This window comes from Halyomorpha halys, unplaced genomic scaffold (assembly GCF_000696795.3).
Source record: "Halyomorpha halys isolate HHAL.00 unplaced genomic scaffold, Hhal_1.1 Scaffold948.1, whole genome shotgun sequence".
NCBI lineage: Eukaryota > Metazoa > Arthropoda > Insecta > Hemiptera > Pentatomidae > Halyomorpha > Halyomorpha halys.
The window spans coordinates 288,479-312,278 of NW_027115140.1; the positions used below are offsets into that span (position 1 = coordinate 288,479).

At 29.6% G+C, this 23,800-nt stretch overlaps 1 protein-coding gene across 1 annotated transcript in view; it reads right to left on the bottom strand.

Moving 5' to 3' along the window:
- LOC136796969 (muscle-specific protein 300 kDa-like) overlaps positions 1-23,800 on the bottom strand; it is a gene marked incomplete in the record, with an annotated part of 110,655 nt that overhangs the window by 46,571 nt on the left and 40,284 nt on the right. Inside the window, 15 exon segments of the mRNA XM_067052216.1 lie at positions 8,208-8,543; positions 9,481-9,774; positions 9,984-10,295; positions 10,387-10,671; positions 10,754-11,074; positions 12,682-12,966; positions 13,044-13,355; positions 13,436-18,541; positions 19,030-19,086; positions 19,197-19,250; positions 19,424-19,477; positions 19,605-19,658; positions 20,000-20,053; positions 20,142-20,189; positions 20,897-20,950. Coding sequence (XP_066908317.1) covers positions 8,208-8,543; positions 9,481-9,774; positions 9,984-10,295; positions 10,387-10,671; positions 10,754-11,074; positions 12,682-12,966; positions 13,044-13,355; positions 13,436-18,541; positions 19,030-19,086; positions 19,197-19,250; positions 19,424-19,477; positions 19,605-19,658; positions 20,000-20,053; positions 20,142-20,189; positions 20,897-20,950 — 7,626 coding nt within the window.

The following is a 23,800-nucleotide window of genomic DNA, read 5'->3' on the forward strand; positions in this document are numbered from 1 at the left end:
AATATATATCGTCTGTCTGCAAAATATACCTCAAGCAAGGATTTACCTTAATCCTTTGCTTCAAAAAATCTTTTCAAGTAAAAAAAAAATTGCAATTCAAGATTTTTTTAATATATGTTTTTAATTTTTACAAAAAAAAATACAGCACATCTCATATCTACAGTTAAATAACACTATAAAACAATATACTATCAACTAGAGATAGTACACCACTTCAAGACATCTAAAACCATGATCTGAGAAATAAATGTAAGAAAAAAAAAAAAAAAGGATGGAATTTGATGACTGATAGGCTGATATTTAGAAATATCCACCACTGATCAGCATGAAGAGAAGTAGAAGGAATATCTTCCATCTTCCTACAATATGAGAAAACCGAGGTACTAAATAGTTAAATATATTAACTACCATGTCAATAATTGGTTAGTTAATATACACGTCTACAATTGGTGATAATGTGTTTCCATGCGGCAAGGTTTAAGTTCTGCTAACAATAGTAGACGAAAAATGAAAACTACTGTATAGATAAACTAAGCAATATTTACTCAACTTAAAAATAAAACGAATCCCAGAAACGTTTAGGTAATTGCATTATCGTTTCTTTCTGTTAAAGAAAAAAATGATATATTTTAAAATTGCTAATTTTCTACCGTGTTATTTTTACATGTTTTAGTTAAATAACTATTTGCTAAATGAATATATGTGGAAATATTTTTTCTATCTTCTTAAGATAAGATACCCAAGAAGAGGAGCGGAAGAATGGTGGATTTTTTCCTTTAAGGAAAGCAACGTGTCTTCTTATAACGAAAAAAAAAATGACATAGAACTGCTAATAAAATGTTTAATTTATGACACTAGGGAAATGGAACATTGTTTGCACATTAAACAGCATCAATAAGCAAAATAAGGAGATTAGAAGTATAATTGACTTCCTCAATAACACAAAGCAGAGGAAGTATTAAGGCAGGTATTCTGTCATTTCCTCGAACTCGATTAATTCACACAAATGCAAAGAACTCTTGAGTAAATAAAAAAAAATCGATATTTACAAAATATATTTCAGTAATTATAATCATAACTATTTCTAATGACCTCTCGTTCCTCCAACAAATATATTTTTTTTATGAAACTTTCAAGCCTAGTTTAGTCGAGGAGTTTTTGGTGGTTTAGTTGACTAATGTAAATGACTTAATGTAAAAAAAGGCCAAATATTTAAAAATATGTAAAATAATAATGGCTTCTTTTGGCCCGAAATGTCTTGAAACATCCTTAGTAAGGAATCGCAGATATCAAGGTCAGGTAAAAATATGTAAAAACATAAAAATCCTATCCCTAATGATTACAATGACATGCCTATAAACGCAAAGTTAAAAATGCCTTTTACACAAGTGCAATTTTATTTAAAAATAAAAATATTATTACCTGCTGAGCTTTCACAGAAATTTTTTTTCCCACTAGAATATTCGGAGTACCTTAGTTTGCATTACCGAAATTACACTGAATTTTCACTTCAAATATTCAAATGAGATTTATTAAAAATTCAATTAGTATTTTAGAATTAACTTATCTTCGTTAAAATAATAATAATACACTATATTAAGACTATCACTGGAGTAGACTAGCAATTTGAGGAATTAAAAGAATCATCTTCACCTTACGGATCGTAAGTTCGTCACTAAATTTCAGATACCTAGTAACTCAGAAAAAATATGCTATTACACATAAATAATAATAAAAATTAATGCTTCGTACAAGAGATATTTTGAAAGAATTCTCTAAATACGAAAAATTATTAATTAACTTTTTTTAAAGTATTAAAATAGTATTGTTGATTTATTCGGAGTTTAAGCGGCGTTTTGAAATCACTTTTACCGACTTAGTTAAATTAAAGCGGTTATATATCAATGCACATGCGCGTGAGCACGTACATAGATTACACTGTAATAAAAAAATTTAAAAATTTAGGATCATAAAAATAATTCAATTCATTAATTGAGAAAATTCGATTCATTAAACTACGATAAGAATATTTATTACTCATATATGTAAAAAATTCTTATTAAATTAAAACAATTAAAAAGTATTATAATTAAATAATTATAACAATATAATTGATTAACCTACATTAAAAATTGTAAGAGAGGCTTAGTACAAACCAGTCACTTAATCCGGGTTTGGGATGCTGTGATCTATTCATCTTCAGAAAAACTTTTATTTCAAGAAACCAACACTAACTTTTCTCGATAACCCATTAATGTTTGGGACACAGAAAGAAAGAAAAATAATTCGCTAAGACACACTGTGTAAGGCACACATACAAGACGCACTGTTAACTGAGCTCACAGCGACTGATAACACTATCACCCTGACCCTATATCTAGCCCAAACCCAACTGAACAAACCCTCCTTTTAATCAATATGTACGCTGGCGTTACGTTGTCTTCACCATTCTTATCATTATTAAACAGCGATAAAATTCAACAATTTGTAAAAAGGGTTTTAAAAAATGTTAAATAAATCACATACATTTTTTATATTTTCTTAGATTTTTTTTTTTTAGTCAAAGTAAATCATCATCTAAACACAACAAATAAAGTGAAGTTTTATTTAAATGCTTATTAATTGAAAGTGATAAATGATGTGGGGCTTCATGAGAGGTATAGAAAGAGAAAACTAAATAAAGTAAATGGTAGAAGATATAAAGTTTGAGAATACACAAGGAAATAATTAAAATATTACAAAATAAAACATATAAAAATGATTAAAATACTTCATATTATAGAATCCAAACAAAAATTATATATATATATAAATGATTGACTGTATATAAATGTATTGACTGTTCTCAACTATTTATTTATTTATAATCGACATTTCGACCCACATCAAAATACAATACAAAATACGAATACAGTGAATCACTTTCAGTACTTATAATTTTTTATGAAAACATTTACTACTGCCTCAATATTATTAACTTTACCTGTTCATTATAAATTACTGTGTATGTTATCATGTCTCCTTAGTTAATTAAACAACTGAAGGGGCAAGTGGATGAAGGGGCTATGTAAAATTTTTTGAATCTTTTGTGTGGATGAAGGAGGTAGGTGCTAGCCTATCTAGCTAGTGTGAGGTACTCCAATCTCAAAATCCAATTAATAACTTAGATACCTAAATATAGGAGGGGCTGTGTACATTTCAAATCATAACAAACTCCAAAAAAAAAAAAAAACAAATTGAACCTTGTTTTCTTAAACTTTACTAATTGCAACATAACCTTCATCTCCATCCACTTACCCCTTCAATTATATCTGATGTATTAATTTATGTAATAGTTAATTAAATGATTATGCCTGATGCCTCAATACCATTAATACCTACCTATTCATTATAAATTCCAGCAATTATGACTCCTAAGTTAATTAAATAGGGAGCACAGTAGCCACGGGGCAAAGCACGGCTGGGTAGAAAATTGTTTTCTGTTACACTGTAGCCGTGAGTCAACTCTTGTGGGTTCCTGGAACCCTCCTGGGGTCCACCCAGCCTCTTAAATTGGGTATCCTTAATTGGGTAAAAATCTGGGGGGGTCGAGCGTGATTCTCACCAAATCACCTCCTTGCACAACCGTTGGTGTAGTAACAGTACTTCTTTACAAAGTACTGAACCCCTGACCCTTCATGGATTGTAGCAATACAGATTTTAATTTTTAAGTTAATTAAATAATTAGATTTGATGTATTAATGTGTGTATTAGTTAAATAAATAATTATGTCTCATGCCACAATATTATTAATTTTACCTGTTAATTATAAATTACTGTGTCAGTTATTATGTTTCTTTATTTAATTAAATTAATAGATCTGATGTATTTAGTTCACTACTCTCTATTATTTAGTTAATATTTTTATCCTCTTTATTATCCTATTTAAGTTTTTGACGGTTTTTAAACAGATTATACCTTTACATCTGTTTTAGGCCACAATTTCACCCTTGTATTAACTCTACCTTCTTTGTATCTTTTTATTTTTAGACCTAATGAGGACCTATACATTGTGGGTCGAAACATCGGCAATAAATAAATAGTTCAAAACTATATTTTCTTCTTGACCGGAGCCCTGACCATCTTCTTCTAGATAAAAGAAAACTTCAAATTAAGAAGACAAAATAAAGATCTTAAGATCAACTGTGTTTCCTTTGCTGATGACTAGGTTCTTATGTTGGAAATAGAACAAGAAATAATAACTTATATCATTGAATTTAAAAAAATAGCTTGAAAATCTCTTCCTCAAAGGCTGAATTATTCTCAGCTTCAGAGAACATCCAAATATAATATAAAAGTAATTAAAGATGGTAAACCACTTTAAATATCTAGTAGGAGAGATCATAAGTTTTAATGGATGAGACAAATCAGCAATTAAATCAAGGGAAAATGAACTTATAACATACTTAAAAATAACATATTTAAATGTTTCCTATCTGGCATATTCACACAAATAAAAAATTATTTAAACAAATTTTGATTTATAGTATATTTTGACTGATACTAATTAAAAAAATTCTAGATTATTTTATCACAGATCTGGAAATTCCAATGTATTTCATTTACATGGGTATTCATGGTAACATGTACTTTAATAGAAAAGAAAAAGATAAATCAATATTTCATTACGTGCACAATACAATTAATTGATCAGAATTAAAAAGTGACCAAACTTTTCAACATGGAGGGTTATATATATGAAAGTAAGGCAAATTCATTTAAGGTAACCAAACCAACAAAAAAATAAAATACTGTTTTGGTATATGTTTATTCCACTGAATTGAAGGTGCAAAGTACAGAATAATCTTTTTTTCATGTATAAATAAATTGTCTTAGGAGTTTTATATTGCCTATACATTCAGTATAGCAGTACTTGCAAGTCATAAATTAGTAAGGTGCAAAGTGGCAACAATGTGTTAAATGGCTTTAATTGCACCTCGGCCAGAACAGTGACTAAGCTGAAAAATGCAGTATTTGGGGAAAATCAACTTTAAAATCCAATAAAAATTATATTGAAACAGTATAAAGCTTATTTTAAATTTAAAATGAGTATTTACTACCAAAAATACCTTGAATTTAAAATAAGCTTAGTAATATTTCATTAAGTTTTATAGTAATTTTTAGTTGCTTTTCTCAAGTACAACACTTTTCAGTTATGTCACTGTTCTTACAGTGGTGCAATATGCAAGATTTCTTTCCATCATTGAATTTACAACAAATTAAGACCAGAAAAATGTTCATTGTTTTTATTAATTAAAAAAAATTATTTACACAGATAGTGACAATTTGAAAAGAACTATTATGAAAAATAATTTATATTCTAAGACTAGAAATACCTACCAAAGTCATACATGCCCATCATGTTCATTATTATTTATTAAATACAATGGTTATAGTGGTAAATTTATTCCTAGCGACTACTACTGTACACAATTATGTACTCCTGAGACAACTTATGGATTGTTAAAGAATTGGTTAGTCTGTATTCTACACCTTACTACAATAAAGTGAAAAAGATATATTTCAAAACCAGCAATTTATTTTAATTTTTTTCCATTAGTTAGATCAAATTACTTTGTATTATTTTTATATATAAACCCTCTACTTTAAAGATTTGGTAGCATTTTCTTTTGTATCAATTAATTGCATTATACTCAAAATTAAATATTCACTTAATTTTTCTTTTCTAGTAAAGTACTTGTTAACACGAATACTCATGTAACAGGAAATAAATTGGATTTTTATTCATTAAATATCCTACAACTTTCTCTTTAATTAATGATACTATGACTACCCAATTGAATACTTTTATGAATTTATTTATGAAATTCAACCACCATTTAACAACTTTATATTTTACTTATACATTTTAATCAAAATAAAAAAAAAAAAAAGACATTCTGTTAAAGTTATAAAATTACTTTTTTATTATAAAGTATAAATAAGCTGATTTTTCAAATGAAAATACATCACTTCGGAAAAAAACTAATCAAGTTAAATCAATTGACAAGAACTTTATACTATTATTAAAATAATTAAATTTTATATTTATTTAATAATCATTCAAATAAAAAAATAAAAAATCTTTGGTAAGTTACAGATACTAGTTTTTGAAAAATAGGATAGTTTTTGAAAATTTTTATGAAAGATATCTTCAATTATTAAGATATTTATCAATCCTAAATGTAAATATCCACTGACGATTGAGTCGGCAAATCACAAGTTATGACCTCAAATAATAATTGAGTCATATATACTTTTTTTATTATCAAGGTATCATAGTTTAACAGATATGTATTTGACTGTTGGATAAATATAGATTTTTTTTTTTTTAGAAAATGACCTTTCATTCTGATTTACATAATAAAAATTAATTTTTGGAAAGATTGTCACAAAAATTAGATAAGTATATTCACAAAATCCAAATTCAATCGAATATAATTCTAGATTATTCTTACCCTTAATGACAAATTTTATAAGTAAAACCCGAGACAGTTTTACATCTTTCAAGATATATTTATCAGCTTCTGTTAGTGTACTTAACCATTAACTAGCGTTCTTCCATTCCAATGGGTTTCGAGTCTTTATCATCTCGTAATCTATAAATAGTCGTAAGCTATGCTATTTCTGTACTCTTTATTTATGTTGCTTTCAGATTTCTTTCCCTTTGTCTCGTGCCTTCCTGTAGTCTTTTTTTGTATGGGCTCAATAAAAACTTTTGTACCCAACAACACTTCATAATACCAGTTTACAATGAATAATTGTACTGATTAAATAGCTCTTAATAAAATTATTCAGTTTTCTTCAAACCTCTATTAATTTTCTAGTTCAGATATTTAATTAAAGGAAGTTAAATGTTGCCGTTTTCTTTTATTCCAGGAGCAATAACCTTTTCTCCTAATTTCATTTTATTAACAATGAGTATTTTTTGATTCGGACAAAGTTCACTTAAATAACCGATATAAATATTTTTTTTTTTAATATAAATAATAAATTCAATTACAGATTAAAGAAATAGCCAGTTATTTTTAAATTATTATTTAGATATTGTAAACTAATTATGTATTTGTTGCAATAAACAAAATTATCATAAATGAAAAGGAAATCTTATTTATTTTATAATAGAATAATATTTACGTTATAGGGAGAAAATGGCATTGTCACATGCCATGATAATTTTCATACCATACTTGGTGAGTTTGCTGGGAATGTATCTACATCCTAAATCAACAGTTTCCTCGCAACCCAACGAGATGCTCATCACGGTTCAAAAATGATCCCGACAAAGTGGCAGAGGGAGAGAAAGAAATTTATTCATTCATGCTGCCCAAATACATCGGGTTGCCACATTACACAGCATACTGATCAATCCGTGATCAGACATATATAAATTACATATTTTTATATGATATAATATAATAGAAAGATAAATTTTTTTTTCCACAGTATTCTTTTACAATTAATACCAGTCTACAAACTAAATACAAGCTTTTCAATTTATTCCTTTTTTTCTTTCCCTTCTATTTTACATCCCTTATTTCATTTTATCAACAAATTCCCCTATATAACAAATATTAGAATATCAAAAATAATAAAGTAATAAATATATAAAACAACAAATAAGATATGCGATGAATGCATGTCATCCCTCCTCTGGATAACTCCCCCACTCATTAATTTCCATGCATGTGGTGGTGGATGATTCCCAGGGAGTCAAGTATTATATTCTCTGTCAACCTAGCCACGTCCTGGACATCGACCCCAAGCTCCTCCATGATTCATGAAGGAGGAATTAAAATTCCTCATTCCTGTCATGGAGTGTTAACTAATCAGAGAGAGAAGGTGAATCGACCATCAGACATAATGGAAAAAAGCTTCTAACCACAAAATATAAGATTACTAAAACTTTTCTATTCAAATGTTTATTTTTCATAAAAGCAGCATAGTAATGAGATTCAAACAAACCTTATAGTTTCAAAAAGTATCAAACTTTTAGTATTATATATTTAAATTATTTTCCCTCATTACCTTTTAACAAAAGCTTAGCATTATTCTACCGGATCAGTGTTAAATAATAGTTTTAAAAATTAAATAGTTTTCAATAATGAAGTCTTAACAGAACTTAATTGTATGACAAAATACTTATGTTCAAAATTAATAACACATACCTGGAGCCTCGTGCTAGCTTTGACAATTCTTGGCAAATCGATGGGCCCTGTATCTATCCTAAGAAGTTCCATCATGTAGTCTGCTTCTCGTACTGTGCTCCTTACTGTTTCCAGTTTGACTCCATAATTATCCCAAAGGTGGAGTCTCGACAGTATCAAAGCGAGCAGATCTTCTGCTCTATTGCTTAGAGATACGTGTGATTCTGAGAGTACTGCAATTTCTTTTTCTATATTGACCAAACCTAACCTCGGTTTAATTCCAAAAGGCAATCTACTGATCGTTTCTCTTAGCCATGATATTTCCATTCGTTCATCACACAAAGTCTTCACAACCTCCTGGAAAGAAGAAATAAAGAATTTTTTTTTTTTTGAACCATGTTAATTAGACATGACACTAATCGCAAACATGATATTATCGGCAAAAGTGTGAAACCAAGGAACTGTCAAGTCTGAACTTTTCAGGAGAAAGACAAAAAGAATTATAAAAATTTAATTTTCGCCATTTTGAGGTGTTTTTCTCATAAAAATATATACAAACCAATGATCAGCTAGTGAGATTAAAAAAAAAAAGTTTAAAATTTACATTAAAATAAAATTATTTAATAGTATAAAATCAAAACGTTTTGAACTTGAATGGAATCAAACTACTGCCGACAGGGTTACAACTTTTTTCCAATCAGATAGTAAATTTATTCGTATAAATAAATGATAAGGGAGCCAAAATAAAAATTTTGATGTAGAAAAGATTGGAAAATCTTTATACCTTTGGCAGTTTTGAAGAACTAGATATATTTAATAATATGAAAACATTAGACTATCTTAAAACAAAAAACTCAAAAGAGCTTTCAGGGTTCGTTCACGCAAGTTAAGTCATCATTATATATTCGGTTATATGATTGATTAGAAGAATACTTTATGTAGTTCAGAGATTAAAAATAGGGGTTTAATATTAATGTTTTAACAGAATAGATTTAATTTTCACAGTTTGAGAAGGAATAGTAAAAAAGAGTAAACATTTAAAAAATCATTAAAGAAGTAAATTAAAGTAAAGAGAAAAGAATGTTTATTTATTTTAATTTCCTTTCAGCTAGTCTAGTATTTTATTAAAACGGACTGGAGATTATTAAAAATTTTGTTATTTTCAAACAACACTTAAATAGGGCAATATAACTCATCTATGAAGAGAAAATTCAGCTGAAGTACATTGTATTTTGAGAAATCTTGGCTTAAATGGGCAATAAAGATTAATAAAAGATTGTGTTTTATAACATACCTTTACATTAACAAGTGCCTGCCGAACAACATCTTCACCACCGTCTATTGTTGGTTCCCACTGGTCCAGAACTTTAAGGGCTTTGTTCTGAATCCTAGAGATTCTATTCATACCATTCCGAACGGAAGCAATCCTGTCTCTTAAAGATAATGCTGCTGAATATTCTACAGAGGATTGTGTTATTAAAATCCTAGCTCGTCCTTGAAGTGATGCGAGCCTTCTGCGCTCTGAGGCAGGGCCAAGACCATACCTTAGCAATTCCTCATCGATATTATTAGCTCCTTCCTTCAAAACCTAAAAGTTTAATGGAATTTTATGATACCTTATATTTACATATACACACAGATTAAAGGTGTCTTTAGATGATCAAATCAGAGCAGATAAATAACAGTTAACTTAGTGACAGAGTGGTCCAATCCGATTTGGAACCATTCCCGTTACCGAGCCTGCATCTGATGTGAGACGATTATCTAAAACATTAAATGTGTTTAAATTTTACTGACCTGCAATTTTCCAACATAAAGGTCAAGCTCTTCTTCATTAGATAGATCATGATAGTTATTGAGAGAATCTTCCATTTGTTTTAGCCTGGCTTCTATTATTTCTAACCTCTCGCCAGAACTTAGATCTGAAGGAATCGCCACTTCGACTTGTTCTAATCTGTTGTTAACAATATCCCACTTAACACTCAATTCTTTAAGGTTATCAGCCTGCTTAGGTTCATCGGTTACAGGTAAAATTTTCATGGCATTATCAAACCTAGCACAAAGGTCACTATACACTGTTTTTTGAACTTCATGTTCTGCTTTCAGTTCCTTGAAGACAAAAAATAAAAAAAAATCTTTTAGTATTTTAATTCAAATCAAACATGGTAATATTAACATTAAAATATTATTCTCAACTTACCCAAAAGGACTGAATATCTAGAGGTGGAACATAGTTCTTAATAACAATATCGAGCCATCTGTTAAGTTTATAGAAGGAATTTTCATATCCGATCCAAATATCTTTGAATTCTGTTAGTTTCCTAACATTGTCTGAGACTTGCTCTTCTAGATTTGCAACAGTACTTCGCAGAGCTTCACAAGATTCTTCTAATCCTCTACAAGATATTAGACCTTGCAAGGTATGAGCGGTTTCAAGGAGTTTCCAAATTCTTGCAGAATGTAATTCAATATCATTCATGAGGGACTAAAAATATAAGTTTACCTTAGCTTTATTTTATATGACTAAGTATTAATCGTAAAATGAATAAATATGATAATAATCAAACCTGATAAAGTGATAAATATTGATGATAGTCGGATGTTGATACACCTGATAAATTTGGAACTCTTTCTTGGGCGACTCGAAGCCATCCCCTTTCTTCAGCTAAACCCTGCTCCAATAAGGTCCAACGTGAAGCTCCAAGGGCTAAAGCAACAGCTCTCTCTCCAGCTGATTCCAGCACTACACTTGCTGTATCATGTATCCTGCTATGTATTTTCGCATTAGCTGTCCTAGTTTCTTCATCTAAGGAGCTTTCTAACGACTCCAAAATAGAACGACAATGAGATAAAGAAACAAAGAATTTCCTTTCCTTTTGCATTTCATTCTGAAAAAAATAATTAAAAATATATAAAAATATTCTTGTATTAATTCTTTTTCATGGCATATATGAGGGGGCAAGGAAATTTCTTGAGAGGGTTTGTGGCATCACTACTCGGGAGGATGGGCACACTGGGATCATTTGGAGCAGCACAAAAATGTTTGGTTCTAAGAGCAATTTTGAAACTTAGTCAATGCACCATGTACAACAATGATTAAGTTCTGTGCAAAACTGAACAAAAAGATTACAGAGACTCTTGGCAAGATTTAAGAGGCCTATCCAAAATAGAACGACAATGAGATAAAGAAACAAAGAATTTCCTTTCCTTTTGCATTTCATTCTGAAAAAAATAAATAAAAATATTACATTCTTTAAGTACTACATATCAATCTGAGTACATTATAACCTCATATTAATGTGCTTGGAAGACACCAGAGGTCTTTTTTTGAAAGGATACTTTTATGGGGTAATGTATTTTTGGAGAAAACCAAATTTTTATGAAGTTTCAATTAAGAGGTACCTTAAAACTAGGGATTAAGAAAAAAACCATAATGCACCTATTCTTTAAAAATAAGGAACAAAATGTATTAATTCTTTTTCGTGGCATACATGAGGGGGCAAGGAAATTTCTTGAGAGGGTTTGTGGCATCACTACTCGGGAGGATGGGCACACTGGGATCATTTGGAGCAGCACAAAAATGTTTGGTTCTAAGAGCAATTTTGAAACTTAGTCAATGCACCATGTACAACAATGATTAAGTTCTGAACAAAAAGATTACAGAGACTCTTGGCAAGATTTAAGAGGCCTATAAAAAAGCCATGTTAGAATGATTTTCATTTGGCAAAAGAGGTTCAAATATGAGTTAAGGATTTTGAAGAACATGACCACACAAGGTGACTTTCAACAAGCCAAACTGATGAAAATTGTCACAGGCCAATTTAATGTTGGAGTGCTCCACTGTTTGAAAGACTCTTGGGTTTTTCAATATGACAATGCTCCCTCTCATATATCGTTTGCTGTTACCGAAGCCACAATATAGCCCTCATCTACCTCCCAGCAGTTTCTTTTTGTTTCCCTGATTCAAGAGAGACCTGAAAGGAAAGCTTCAACAAGTTCTCTAAAAAGCCTTCCAGGCAAAGAGTTTGAGGGAACCTATCAATAATGGAAAAAATGCTGGGAGAGATGTATTGATGGCCTAGGGCTATATATTGCAGACCTTGGGTTCTCTAAACAAAAATATTTAATAAATGTTTGGTTCTGACCAATTTTGAAACTTTGTGAATGCACCATGTACAGACTTAGGCTGAATTTTTGTAAATTATGCTTTTAATTATAAAGGTAATTTTGACTAAAGGAAGGAGGTAATGATATTATTTTTTTTTACTTACACTGAATTTTTCATGCTAGAAATGGTTCTATTCTTAATTAAATAGTTTATTCTCTCAATCTTAAAAGATAAAATTTCAACCAAAATTGATTTCAATATCATTTCTTTCGGTTATTAAAGAATTTCAATTATCCAGCCAACTGTACTAGTTTCAGCGGTTGGCCATAGCTTATAGATATGAAATAAAAAATATATTTAGTACTGTTAAAGTGATTGAATAAATACCTGAAGATCTTGAAGGCTAGGGACTATAACTCTCGACGCAACTATTTTTTTTGCAACTTCAGAAACATTTTCTAGTTCTACTAATGTATCCTGATACTCTTGAGCTAAAGCTTGAGACTGAACAAGCGATACCCTCAATCCACTCAATAGCTCTTCATTAGCAGACAGGAGTTGAGAAGAATTGATTAAATCTGCCTGAGTAGGATGTTTCTTTAGCAACAGAGATACTTGTGTTTCATAATCAGCATTCAAAACCTCAAGTTTATCCAGTTTTTTCAACTTCTTCTACGAAAAAAAAAAAAATGAATGAAAAATGAAAGTTTGAAAGATTCATAAGTAAAAATAAAACATATTAAAATTACTTCAGCAGGGATGCTCTGATCTTTTTCCAAATTTTCAATATCTTCACTCAACTTCTGGATGAGATTGAGAATGTCTTTGGATTTTTTCAATATTTCTTGCCTTTCGATGGCTTTAGAATTGACATTTGCGCCCGTGGAGTCTAGAATATTTGTCACACCATCAGCCTGCGTTTCAAGGGCCTCAAGGAGTTCTTTATCGCCACCATTGGCTCTTAAACAGGAAATACCATCTTTAAGCATGTTGAGATCATTTAAAAGGAGTGACACTTGCTGCAATTTTTCATCCAAATTTGAAACATCTCGGTCATATTTCTAAAAAGAATAATTATTTATTAATAATAATTAACTTATTAAATATATACTAGTATATATTATACAATAAACTATGTTACCTTTGAATTAATGATGATATAGGTTATAGTTTCTAAATATTCTGAAATTAGTATAATAGTAGTAACAATGACAGACTCCTTTTCTTCTTCACTAGTATTTTTCAGTAGATCTAAATTGTAGTTGATTTCTTTTCTTGGAACAGTGTTGTCTAAATCAGAAAGAAGACCGACAAAGGAGGGTGTATTTACATTTACAATCCTTTCCTTAATAGTTTGTAGAAGATCATCACTTATTTCTTTACTTGATTTCATACTTTCAGCATCAGAGGGTTTCAAATGATGAATTGCTTGTGGTTCTTTATTTGAATCTCCATCTTCTGTAAAGTCATTTACCTTTCCATGTGTTGTTCCAGAGTGGTCAATATATTTTGGTTCAACCATGTCGGAAGAAGTTGTTCCATAATATTCTTGTGTTTCTTTAGAAGTTGCTTCTTCTTTGTCATCAGAAGTAGAAGGAAGATCGACAATTACATATTCAGAAAGGACACTATCTTCTGATTCTTTGCCATCACTGCTTGCTTTAGAATCAATTTCTTTTTCCAAAAAGTCATGAGTGCTATCTGAATCTAAAGATTTTGGTATTTCAGAAATCTCGACAGTAAGATGTTCAAAATCCTCAATTTCTTTGCTTTCAATAACAGGTTTTCTTTCAGTCACTACATCCTGTAAACTATAAGAGAGACTGACTATGTCATAGGGTATTTGGGAATCTGATTTAAGAGGTACAATGACTTCTTTAGATGAAATTTTCTTTTCACCATCATCAATTTTAGAAATAAAGGCAACACTTTGATCAGGTTTGATAGTTTTAACATCACTACTTTGCTCATCAAAGGAGGCCAATGTTAATTTAGAGGGTTTTGAAACATTTGTTTCCTGTGTTTCAGAAATTTCTTTTGTAATAATTACATTACCTGAAATAACAGGTGAGCCAGTAGTAGCTTTAATAATCTTAATATCTTCAAATGTTTCATCCTGAACACAGGGTTTTACTTCTGTAAGTTGGTCTCGCTCAACATAGACAAAACCTGGTTCTATTAATTTTGGTTCTCTAGTATCTTTCCTGACTGGTATTGATTTCTCATTAGATGTCACAAGAACGCTGATTTCAATATCATCTGAGATTTCATCCTTTTCTTTCAAATCTTTTCTAGGATGATCACTGGGCTTATTTTCAATGACTGTTTCCTGTGGGCCATAGGTGCAAGTTACATCTGATGGTGAGGAATCACTAGATATTGGGGTTTTGCTAACTTTTGATGAAACCACTTTTTCAAAAGAGCTAGTACCTCCAACATCCTCATCTTTAAGTTCAACAGGCTGTGAATCATGTGAGATGCAAGAGGAACCATCTGAAACAGTTGTGGTTAATTTAGGCATATCTTCGTTTGTTGAAATTTCATTCGGATTATAATCAACATTTGAGGCACAGACAATACTATCTACTGGTGTTTCAGTCTGTACATCACGTTTTATTTCAATTACAGTGTTATTTAAATCAGAAGATTCGTTGGATGAATCTGAAGATAATGAAATGTCCAATTTTGGTTTCTCAGTAATTTCTTTATTAGCATTTATTTTATCATCCTCAGTAGAAACAGAAACATTGACAACATTATCCTCAAAAACCAAGCTAGCAGAAAGATCATTAACAGAACTTTTAACAACATTGACAATGGGACGTCCTTTATTAGTTTCCACAGATGTAGTGACCTGTATCTGATAATTCGTTTCTTCAGGACTACTTGAAGATTTTTCATAGAAAAGTAGATTTTCTACTTCTTTATTTGACGAATCGATATCTTGCAACTTTCCAGGTTTAGCACCACTTCCTAAACCACCTGCAGGTTGATCAATAATTTCTTGTGAGCTTACTTTCTCAGAGGTAAGAGGGACAGTAAAATCAATATCATCGTTTCGAATTCTATGGTCAATTTCATGCTTGATTTGAATGTCATCTAAAAATCCACCTTTTCTACTAGATTCCAATCTTTCAGTATCTTCCTCTCCAGTGATAGGATGAATCTTTGAAGAGAAGGTCGGAGATTCTGGTTTTGATAAATTATCTTGAGGGACTGCAGTTGGGACATCCTTATCTAGTTTTCCTTCAACAATGTCACTTTCATTTCTTTTAGACTTTCTTTTCTTATTTTGTTTTCCTTTACCAACATCGGTTGAAGATGGTTTGGTACAAAGATCTGATGTAAGCTTATATGTTTTCTCAGGTGGTTTCAACTGACCTTGAGATGCTTCCTGCACGATTATGTCATCACTATTAATTTTATCTTCTGCAATAGAAATATCACTGATTTTTTCACGAACATTTTGTGGTTCAGCTTTCTCAATATTTTTTGATCCTTTTTTGGATTTCTTGCCTTTTTTAGCCCCCTGAGCCGTTGATACTGTTATTGTTTCCTCCAAAGGTTTTTTAGTTATTTGAGTTTGCTTTATTTCTGGTGATTGCTGCTTAATTTCAATTGTAGTTACTTCAGTTTTGATAATATCTTCAGGTTTTGATTCAATATGTGTAATAACATAAGTTTCTTCAGAATTTACTCCTGGTTCATTTATTAGGACATGCACAGTAGGTGAATCAGAGGATTGTGGTAAGATAATTTTACTTTCTTCTCTAATTATAGAGGAGGTACTTTCTATTGCAGGATCAATTTCCTTTATAGTCTTGTCATTTTCATTTGAAAACTGTTCAGAATCAATGTTTTGAACAATTGAAAATATTTTTTCATCACCTTTCATTTCTTCTGAGCTCTTGTCTTCATTACTCTTGATTTCTTCATCCCTTGGTTTTGAAATGTCTATATCAGATCTGGAAGGAATAATCTCTTCAAAAGGTGCAGTAGATTCTGTTATTATTTCAGATTGTAAAGTTTTCTCCTTCTTTTGATATTGTTCATCTTCATTTGGAGTAGTTTCCAAAACAACAGGAATAAATGAACTAGAAGTAGGAAATTCTGTACTATCAGGTTTCTGTATGTCAGGTTCAGAACGACCCTGTTTTATAATTTGATTCTCATTCAAAGGTAGATCATAATTATACACTTCTGATTCTAAAAACTGAGCAGTCATTGACCTACTATCATCTGGTTTTATACTAGCAGGGTGACTATCTTTGTCACTGAGTTCATTCTTCTGGCCAGCTGGTAATATATCTTCTACAGCTGTATTGTTAAGATCATCATAGCTGGGGTCAGGTATATGTTTGTCATCATTTTTCATTTCTTTGGTTTTCTTTTTTATGTCTTTTGTCTTCTTTTTCCCCTTAGGTTTTTTAATTCCAACAGATAATGAGATTTCTTCGGGAACAGATACTTTAACTTGAATATCAGCATAGCAACTATCACTAGATTCAGACCCCAAGGATAAAGATTTGCTTGGAACAATTTTTTCTTTTGACTTTTCTTTACTTTCGGAAGGTAAATCAGTAGAGGAAGAAGTCACTACTTCTTGTTGTTCAGTATATACAATCGAACCAATATTTTTGGTTGTGACATTTGCATCTTGTTCACCGGATAAAATGGGACTAGTTCTATTAAACACTTCTTCTTGAACTATCTGTGGTGGCTTTGTACTATCTATAGTATCTTCAGAAGCGATGGATATAACACCAACTGGCTCTTTCTCAATAATATTTACATCTAAAATTTTGGGAAATCCTTGAGAATCACCAACTGAAATTTTTTCAGAAGAAACAATATTTTCTTCATTACCTACCAACAATGGAACATTTTCTTCTTCTCGTACTTCAACTATGGTCGGCCTTTCTGAATCTCCCTTTTCTTCATTGTATTGGATAATGCTAACTGTTGGCTCTTCTACTGTGACAATTTCCATTTCATCAGGTGTTGTTTCAGTTTCCTCAACAAGAACCTTTCCATTGACAATTTTAACAGTTTTTGTAATTCTTTTCCTGGTGTGCATAACAACCTGGCGGCTGGTATTGACTTCACTATAGCTAAGACTTTTGAAGCCGCCAGAAAACTCTTCAGTCATCGGAACCTGCTCTGGCTCTAATGTGGATGAAATAATTTGCTCAGGTTCTTCGATAACTGTTTCACTTACATGTTCTTTTCCATCAATAATAACAACTTTACGGATAATTTTTTTAGATCTACGAATCTGATGAATCACTGGCTGTACAATAGTGGCATTTAGATGTGAAGAAGTTCCTTCTTGTTCTATATTGGAAAAGGATTCCATAGATTCAACAATTGCACCAGATGAAAAGGTCTGCGCTATCATCTGATCTTTCATTTGTTCGGATGGGATCATGTCAATTATTTGAACAGGTTCAATTTGGGTTTTATAAGAAGTATCTATACCAATCATGACTGCATTTTCATCATCCTCAATTTGAACAGTTTCGGGTGAGGTCACATTAATTTTTTCTTCACTATCAACAACCACATTTAAGTTTTTCTCAGGCAATGCTACATCAATATGACCCTCTTTTTTTAATTTCTTTCTTTTCTCAGATTTTTTGGATAGAGTATCTACTTTGATGGGCTCTTCAGTATCACTAGGTTTAGGAACCTCAATGTTTTCACTACGAACATCAGAAATATTTTCTGTTTCAAATGAATCAGTATCCTGAGTATGAGATAAATTTTCATCACTCGAGACAGCAAATTCAGCAATAACATCAACAGTTTTGTTAGTTTCATCAAGAGAATCACTCGGAGAATACCCAATCCCGATGTGAACTTCAACATTCTCAATGGTGTAATCCTCCTGGGAAGAAGTGGTTTCGACTGAAGCAACAGGTGTAGGTAAAGTGCTTGTTAATTTTTTTTCCGTATGAGATTCACTGCTAGGCTTTGCTTCTGTTGTAGTGGTTTCTGGGTATTCTTTCTTCTCAGTTTTCAATATCTCTTTACTAACAGAAGGGATTTGCGCTTTTAATATTTCTTCAATATTCTCTTCAAGTTTCGGTGCCACATTCATCTCAACCTCATGTTTTAAGAACTCCATAGTTTTATCTTGCAGGGAATTAAAGGGACTCTCTGCTATTGGTTCCTCTGTCACACTTTCCTTTTCTTCATTATTAATAGTTACTTCTCTTTCATCATAACTTATTTTCATAATTTCTTCCTACAACAAACAAACATCAACTTTATTATTATAAATTGTGAGCACTTAAAAATTGCATTAGGTTAACTAACGATATGATTTTGAACGATTAAGATAATTCTAAATGCAATTAACAGAATCACAATTTTGTAAAATTTGAGTTTGAAAATTATTTTTGTAGAGCATAGAAGTATACACTCGAATCTATCTGCAGTACAAACCAAAAAAAAAGAAAGAAAAAAAAGTATCTTGTGTTTTGTATAATAAAATTTCAATAAAATTTATCGGTTATAACATTGTTAACTTATAAATAAATTATTTAAGATGTATTTCTAGTAAAATCCATACATAGGAGAATATAACTAAGTTTAAATACCACCTATTCTAATAGATCACTGACAAAGAATAATAATATTGACAATTTGAATCCTATTTTAATATTGAATAATACATATATTTTTAAATAAATTAAATGACAATGATAGGAGAGATGCAGTAATTTTGCTTACGTCCGCTTTTTCCTCATCTTTTTTAAGATCAGGTAGTTCGATAGAGCTTTCTTCTATCTGAAATTAAAAATTGAAATAAACAGCCTAAATATCACATAAATATTTAAAAAACAAGACAACAACAGTAGATTGCAATATACAATTTTTAGAGCATTTAAACAACTTGCCTCTGTTTCTTTCTCAATGGGAGGTGGAATTACTTTTTCAGGTGTTATGGATTTCTGAAAAGTATTAAAAACAAAATTTAAATGTATTATTAAGTGGGATTGGTAAAAATTAACTTACAATATACTTATATACTTATAAAAATAAATTACTACAACATACAATAATTATTTACGGATAATTTTAAATTAAATGGATTATGATTTATTGAATATCTAAAATAACTTACTTCTTCCGCTTTCTCTGCCGGAGGTGAAATTACTTTTTCAGGTGTTATGGATTTCTAAATAGTAAAAACAAAATTGGAATTGAAATAAAATAAATAATAACACTATTATATTGATAAAAATATAAGATTAGAAAGTGCAATTATTATTTATTATTTTTACATTTTAAACTAAATTACTTGCCTCTGGTTCTTTCTCTACTGGAGGTGAAATTAATTTTTCAGGTGTTATGGATTTCTAAAAAGTAAAAATAGAAGATTACAGTATGCCATAATTATCTGAGACACTGCATTTCAAAACCAGCTTAGTCTATTTTCAATTTTTTATTTTTTTAATTGACAGTTTCAGTACTAGATTATCACAAGATAAAATTTCTTCCAAAAACATCTAAATAGCAGGTTATTTATTTTTTTTTTATCCCGCGAACATCTTCATAATTTGAAATAATATGGTCGATCATTTTTATATATTATTTAATTTCATGTTAATGTGAACTGTTAATTAAATAATTTAAAAGAATTAAAATTGGAAACTGGAATGCAATAACTCATTACTTAAGTTCATTTTAAATGACTTACCTCTGGTTCTCTTTCTACTGGAGGTGAAATCACTTTTTCAGGTGTCATGGATTTCTAAAAAGTAAAAGATATGAGATAGTAAAAATATTAAACTTGTAAATACAAAAGGATCTAAATTAATTGAATATTTTAAACAACTTACCTCTTTCTCTACTGGAGGTGAAATAACTTTCTCAGATGTTATGAGTTCCTAAAAAGTAAGCAAAAAAAAATGTTCAAGTTAATTTAAGGAAAAATTAATCTACTAAATCATTAGTGAAATCTTTTCAAGTAAATAAAATATCTGATTTAACAAAATGATAAATTCAATTTTGAAATAAAGGCTGAATTATTCCAAACTTAAAATTTTCTACTGGTCAAACAGCTATTGAACAAAATTGTTGTCCATGGCCATTAATTTAAGGACTGATATAATTTTTCAAATGTCAAATTATAATTTTATCAATAGCCCAATAAAGCTATAAAGCACCTCATTTCAAGATCTTAGTTTATTTTCTAAAAATCCGACTTTTTAAAACTGGAGAATAGTTTCAAAATCCTCCAGGAACTGAAGAGTGATTCAAAAACTTAAATTGAACAGTAACACATTTTGGATTAATTAATAAAATTAGATACAGCATTCATTTATCGGTTATTAACATTATCCTAAAAACTAACATTTCAAGAGATACAATGACATTTATATAACAGGCATCACAACAATATTCAAGTCACAGTAATGAATATAAAACAATATAATGAATTTAATAATAATTTCTTAAAATAATAAAAACTAGAAAAAGTTAAAGGATACAAATATCAAGTCATAACATGATAAATAATCATGATGGGATAAATAATAGAATATAATATAAAAAATTAAATATAAATTGCACATGGCGATGTTTAATAACTAACCTGAACCACCTCAATTTCTTCTTCAGGAATAATATCCTCGGCTGACATATTTTCCTAAAATATTAGATTCAAGATGAAATAACTTAATAAATTATTCAACAGTTATTACAAAATAAATGAGAATTTAAGAATGATTTGATTTATGAAATAAATTTATTTGAATAAATACAATTAAAAATATAAGAAGAGATATACACAAGACTGATATATGCTGTACAATTATAATTAATAAAAATCAATAACTTAATTAAAATTTTAGCATAGTAGTAAATATGAAGACTAGGCCATGATAAATAATTAAATATTCCGTTCAAATTTAATACATTTTAAAATTAATTGCTTCTTAGGATGAATATAATATTTATATATAATAATAAATCAAACATTCACAAGTTACATTTTTAAAACAAATAAAAATCAATTCTAAAAATCACATATTGTCATTTTATTGAATATGAATGAGGGTGTTGTTTGGATATTAAAGAAAAGGAAAAACATAAAATTTGAACAATATATTGAAATCTCACATAGAGAAAAATCTCTATAGATCAAATATTTATTCCAAAAATCATAGATCAAATTTGACACCCAACAAAAGTAAAGAAATATTATCAAATTGAATAAGAGTTACTAAAATTGTAATCATCCTAAACAAATAAGATAGTGGGGAAATTAAATAGTATCCTGTAGAAGAGATGAGATGGTTGGGGATGCGGTAAGAGAATAACACTTTAATAATTTTTAACAATAAGTTAAAAAACTTATTTATTAGTTCCAATGATTATATAAGTTAATAATAGCTTCATGAAGACTTAATTCTGGCTGAAACTTTGGCACTAATAAAGAAGTTTTTCAACTTATTTGTGTTATTCTCTGACAGCACCCTCAACCATCTTCTCCTCATATATATTATCCACGGTCAACTATCTTCTCATCATTATAAATAGTATTCTATTTTTTGGACTGTAAAAACAATATCCAGTTTAAAATTTGAAAGCTACACGGGAAGAATAAAATTATATTACAGTCTAATATTCTAACTATTTAATAGATAGCAATTAATGATTTATTTATAGCAATAATTTAACATAGGTAGCGAATCATAAATATCCAGGGAGGAAAAGAGTTCCAAATAAAACAAACAGCTGTATAATATTTATTAAACACCTACGTAATGGATCTCTATCAACTAAATATTCAAATGTTTGGCAACAAACACTTCTTAGAGATTCATGTATTAGAAGGTATGTTTTGATTCATGCTCTATAAAATTAATGAAGGGCCTTGATTATCCAAAAAAAGTTTTGAAAAAGAATAGTTCTGAATACTAAATAATCTTGATTATACAGTACATAGGTTAAATGCACCAGTTATTGACAGGTCAACCTATGTTTTTAAGTATTAAGAGTTTAATGCCAACAACAGTTTCTAAACAGGTGCCAGTTACAAGTTAAACCCTCAGCTTACGATTGGCTCCAATTGTGAAACGGTCGTTGACATCAAACTCTTAATTTTAATAAAGAAAGATTGAGCTGTCAATAACTGGAGCACTTATCCTGGTTTATGAGGGCTTGACAAATGAACATATACTTACACATTTACATTATCATTAGTTTTGTATTAAAAGTATTATATTATTTGTATTTGAAATATACGTCTGTTACTTCTTATTTTTCACTTAAAGTAATAACCAAGTAGAATTCAAATGCTTGGAAAGCAAATGGGAACACAAAAAGAAGAAAAAGGGTAGAAGAATGTTGGACTACTATCTCATCCCAATGACCAAGCATCCGAATTATCAAGGTCTTTGTTGACTGATCAGTAAATAATAGTTCATTGAAATTATGGCAACTTCAACTAGTGAATAGATAAAATAATATCACTATATACATTAATTTTAACTTTAGTTATTCATGAAATTCATAATCGTTGATCAGGATTTGATTTGTCTTGTATATAATTAATATACAATAATATATTATATCAGATGGTTGGGGGTGTGGTCAGTGAAGAACACAAATAAGGAGAACTTATTAATTAGTGCCAACATTTCGGCCAAAATTTCAGGCCAAAGAACAAAAATCAAGGTAACAGTCATAATGATATTCTATATTTCCTTTTATTCATTATGGTTGTTATCTTATTTTTGTTGTTGTCATAGTGAAGACTCGATATTCAGGCCAAAATGTAGACACTAATAAGTTATACTTGCCAGTGTTCTTCACTGACCGAATCTTCAACCATCTTCCCCTATAGTATCCAGAGTCAACAACTAATACATAACTATAAATATATTATATTTCAACTTATAAAATTATAAGAAAATATAAAAATTAACAAGAACATGAACTAATTTCAATGAAACTAGCATATTAGATAAGTATGATAATTAATTTTTCATCAGAATATTTTTAAAAATTACAATCCCTGAAAAAAAAAATTATTAAATTTCAATTATATTGCATGCCTTATTTGTAAAAAATTTAAAATTAAAACATGCAAAAAAATATAATAAAATTTAAGATGAAATACGAAATTTGATTAAATAAAAAGATAATTAAGATAAAACTTTCAAAGAAAACTAGCAAAAGTTTCAAAAAGGAAATAAGTAGTTTGTTTAAAAAGAAGAAAAAATAAAATATTACTCTCAAAATAAAGTTAATTGAATGTTACTAATATGTTGTAAAACATAATTCATAGAAAACTATTAATTCCAGCAAAACTATAATTATATATATATATATACTTCCAACTGTCAACAACTGTACCGAGCAGGATCAGAACAGGTTTTGGGTTGGAAAAACCCATACTGCGCATGCTCCCTACAGTTTTTGACTTAGAACATACCTTATTTCAATCTTAACATATGGATTCATTCAGGGTTCATTTTATTATAAAAATATA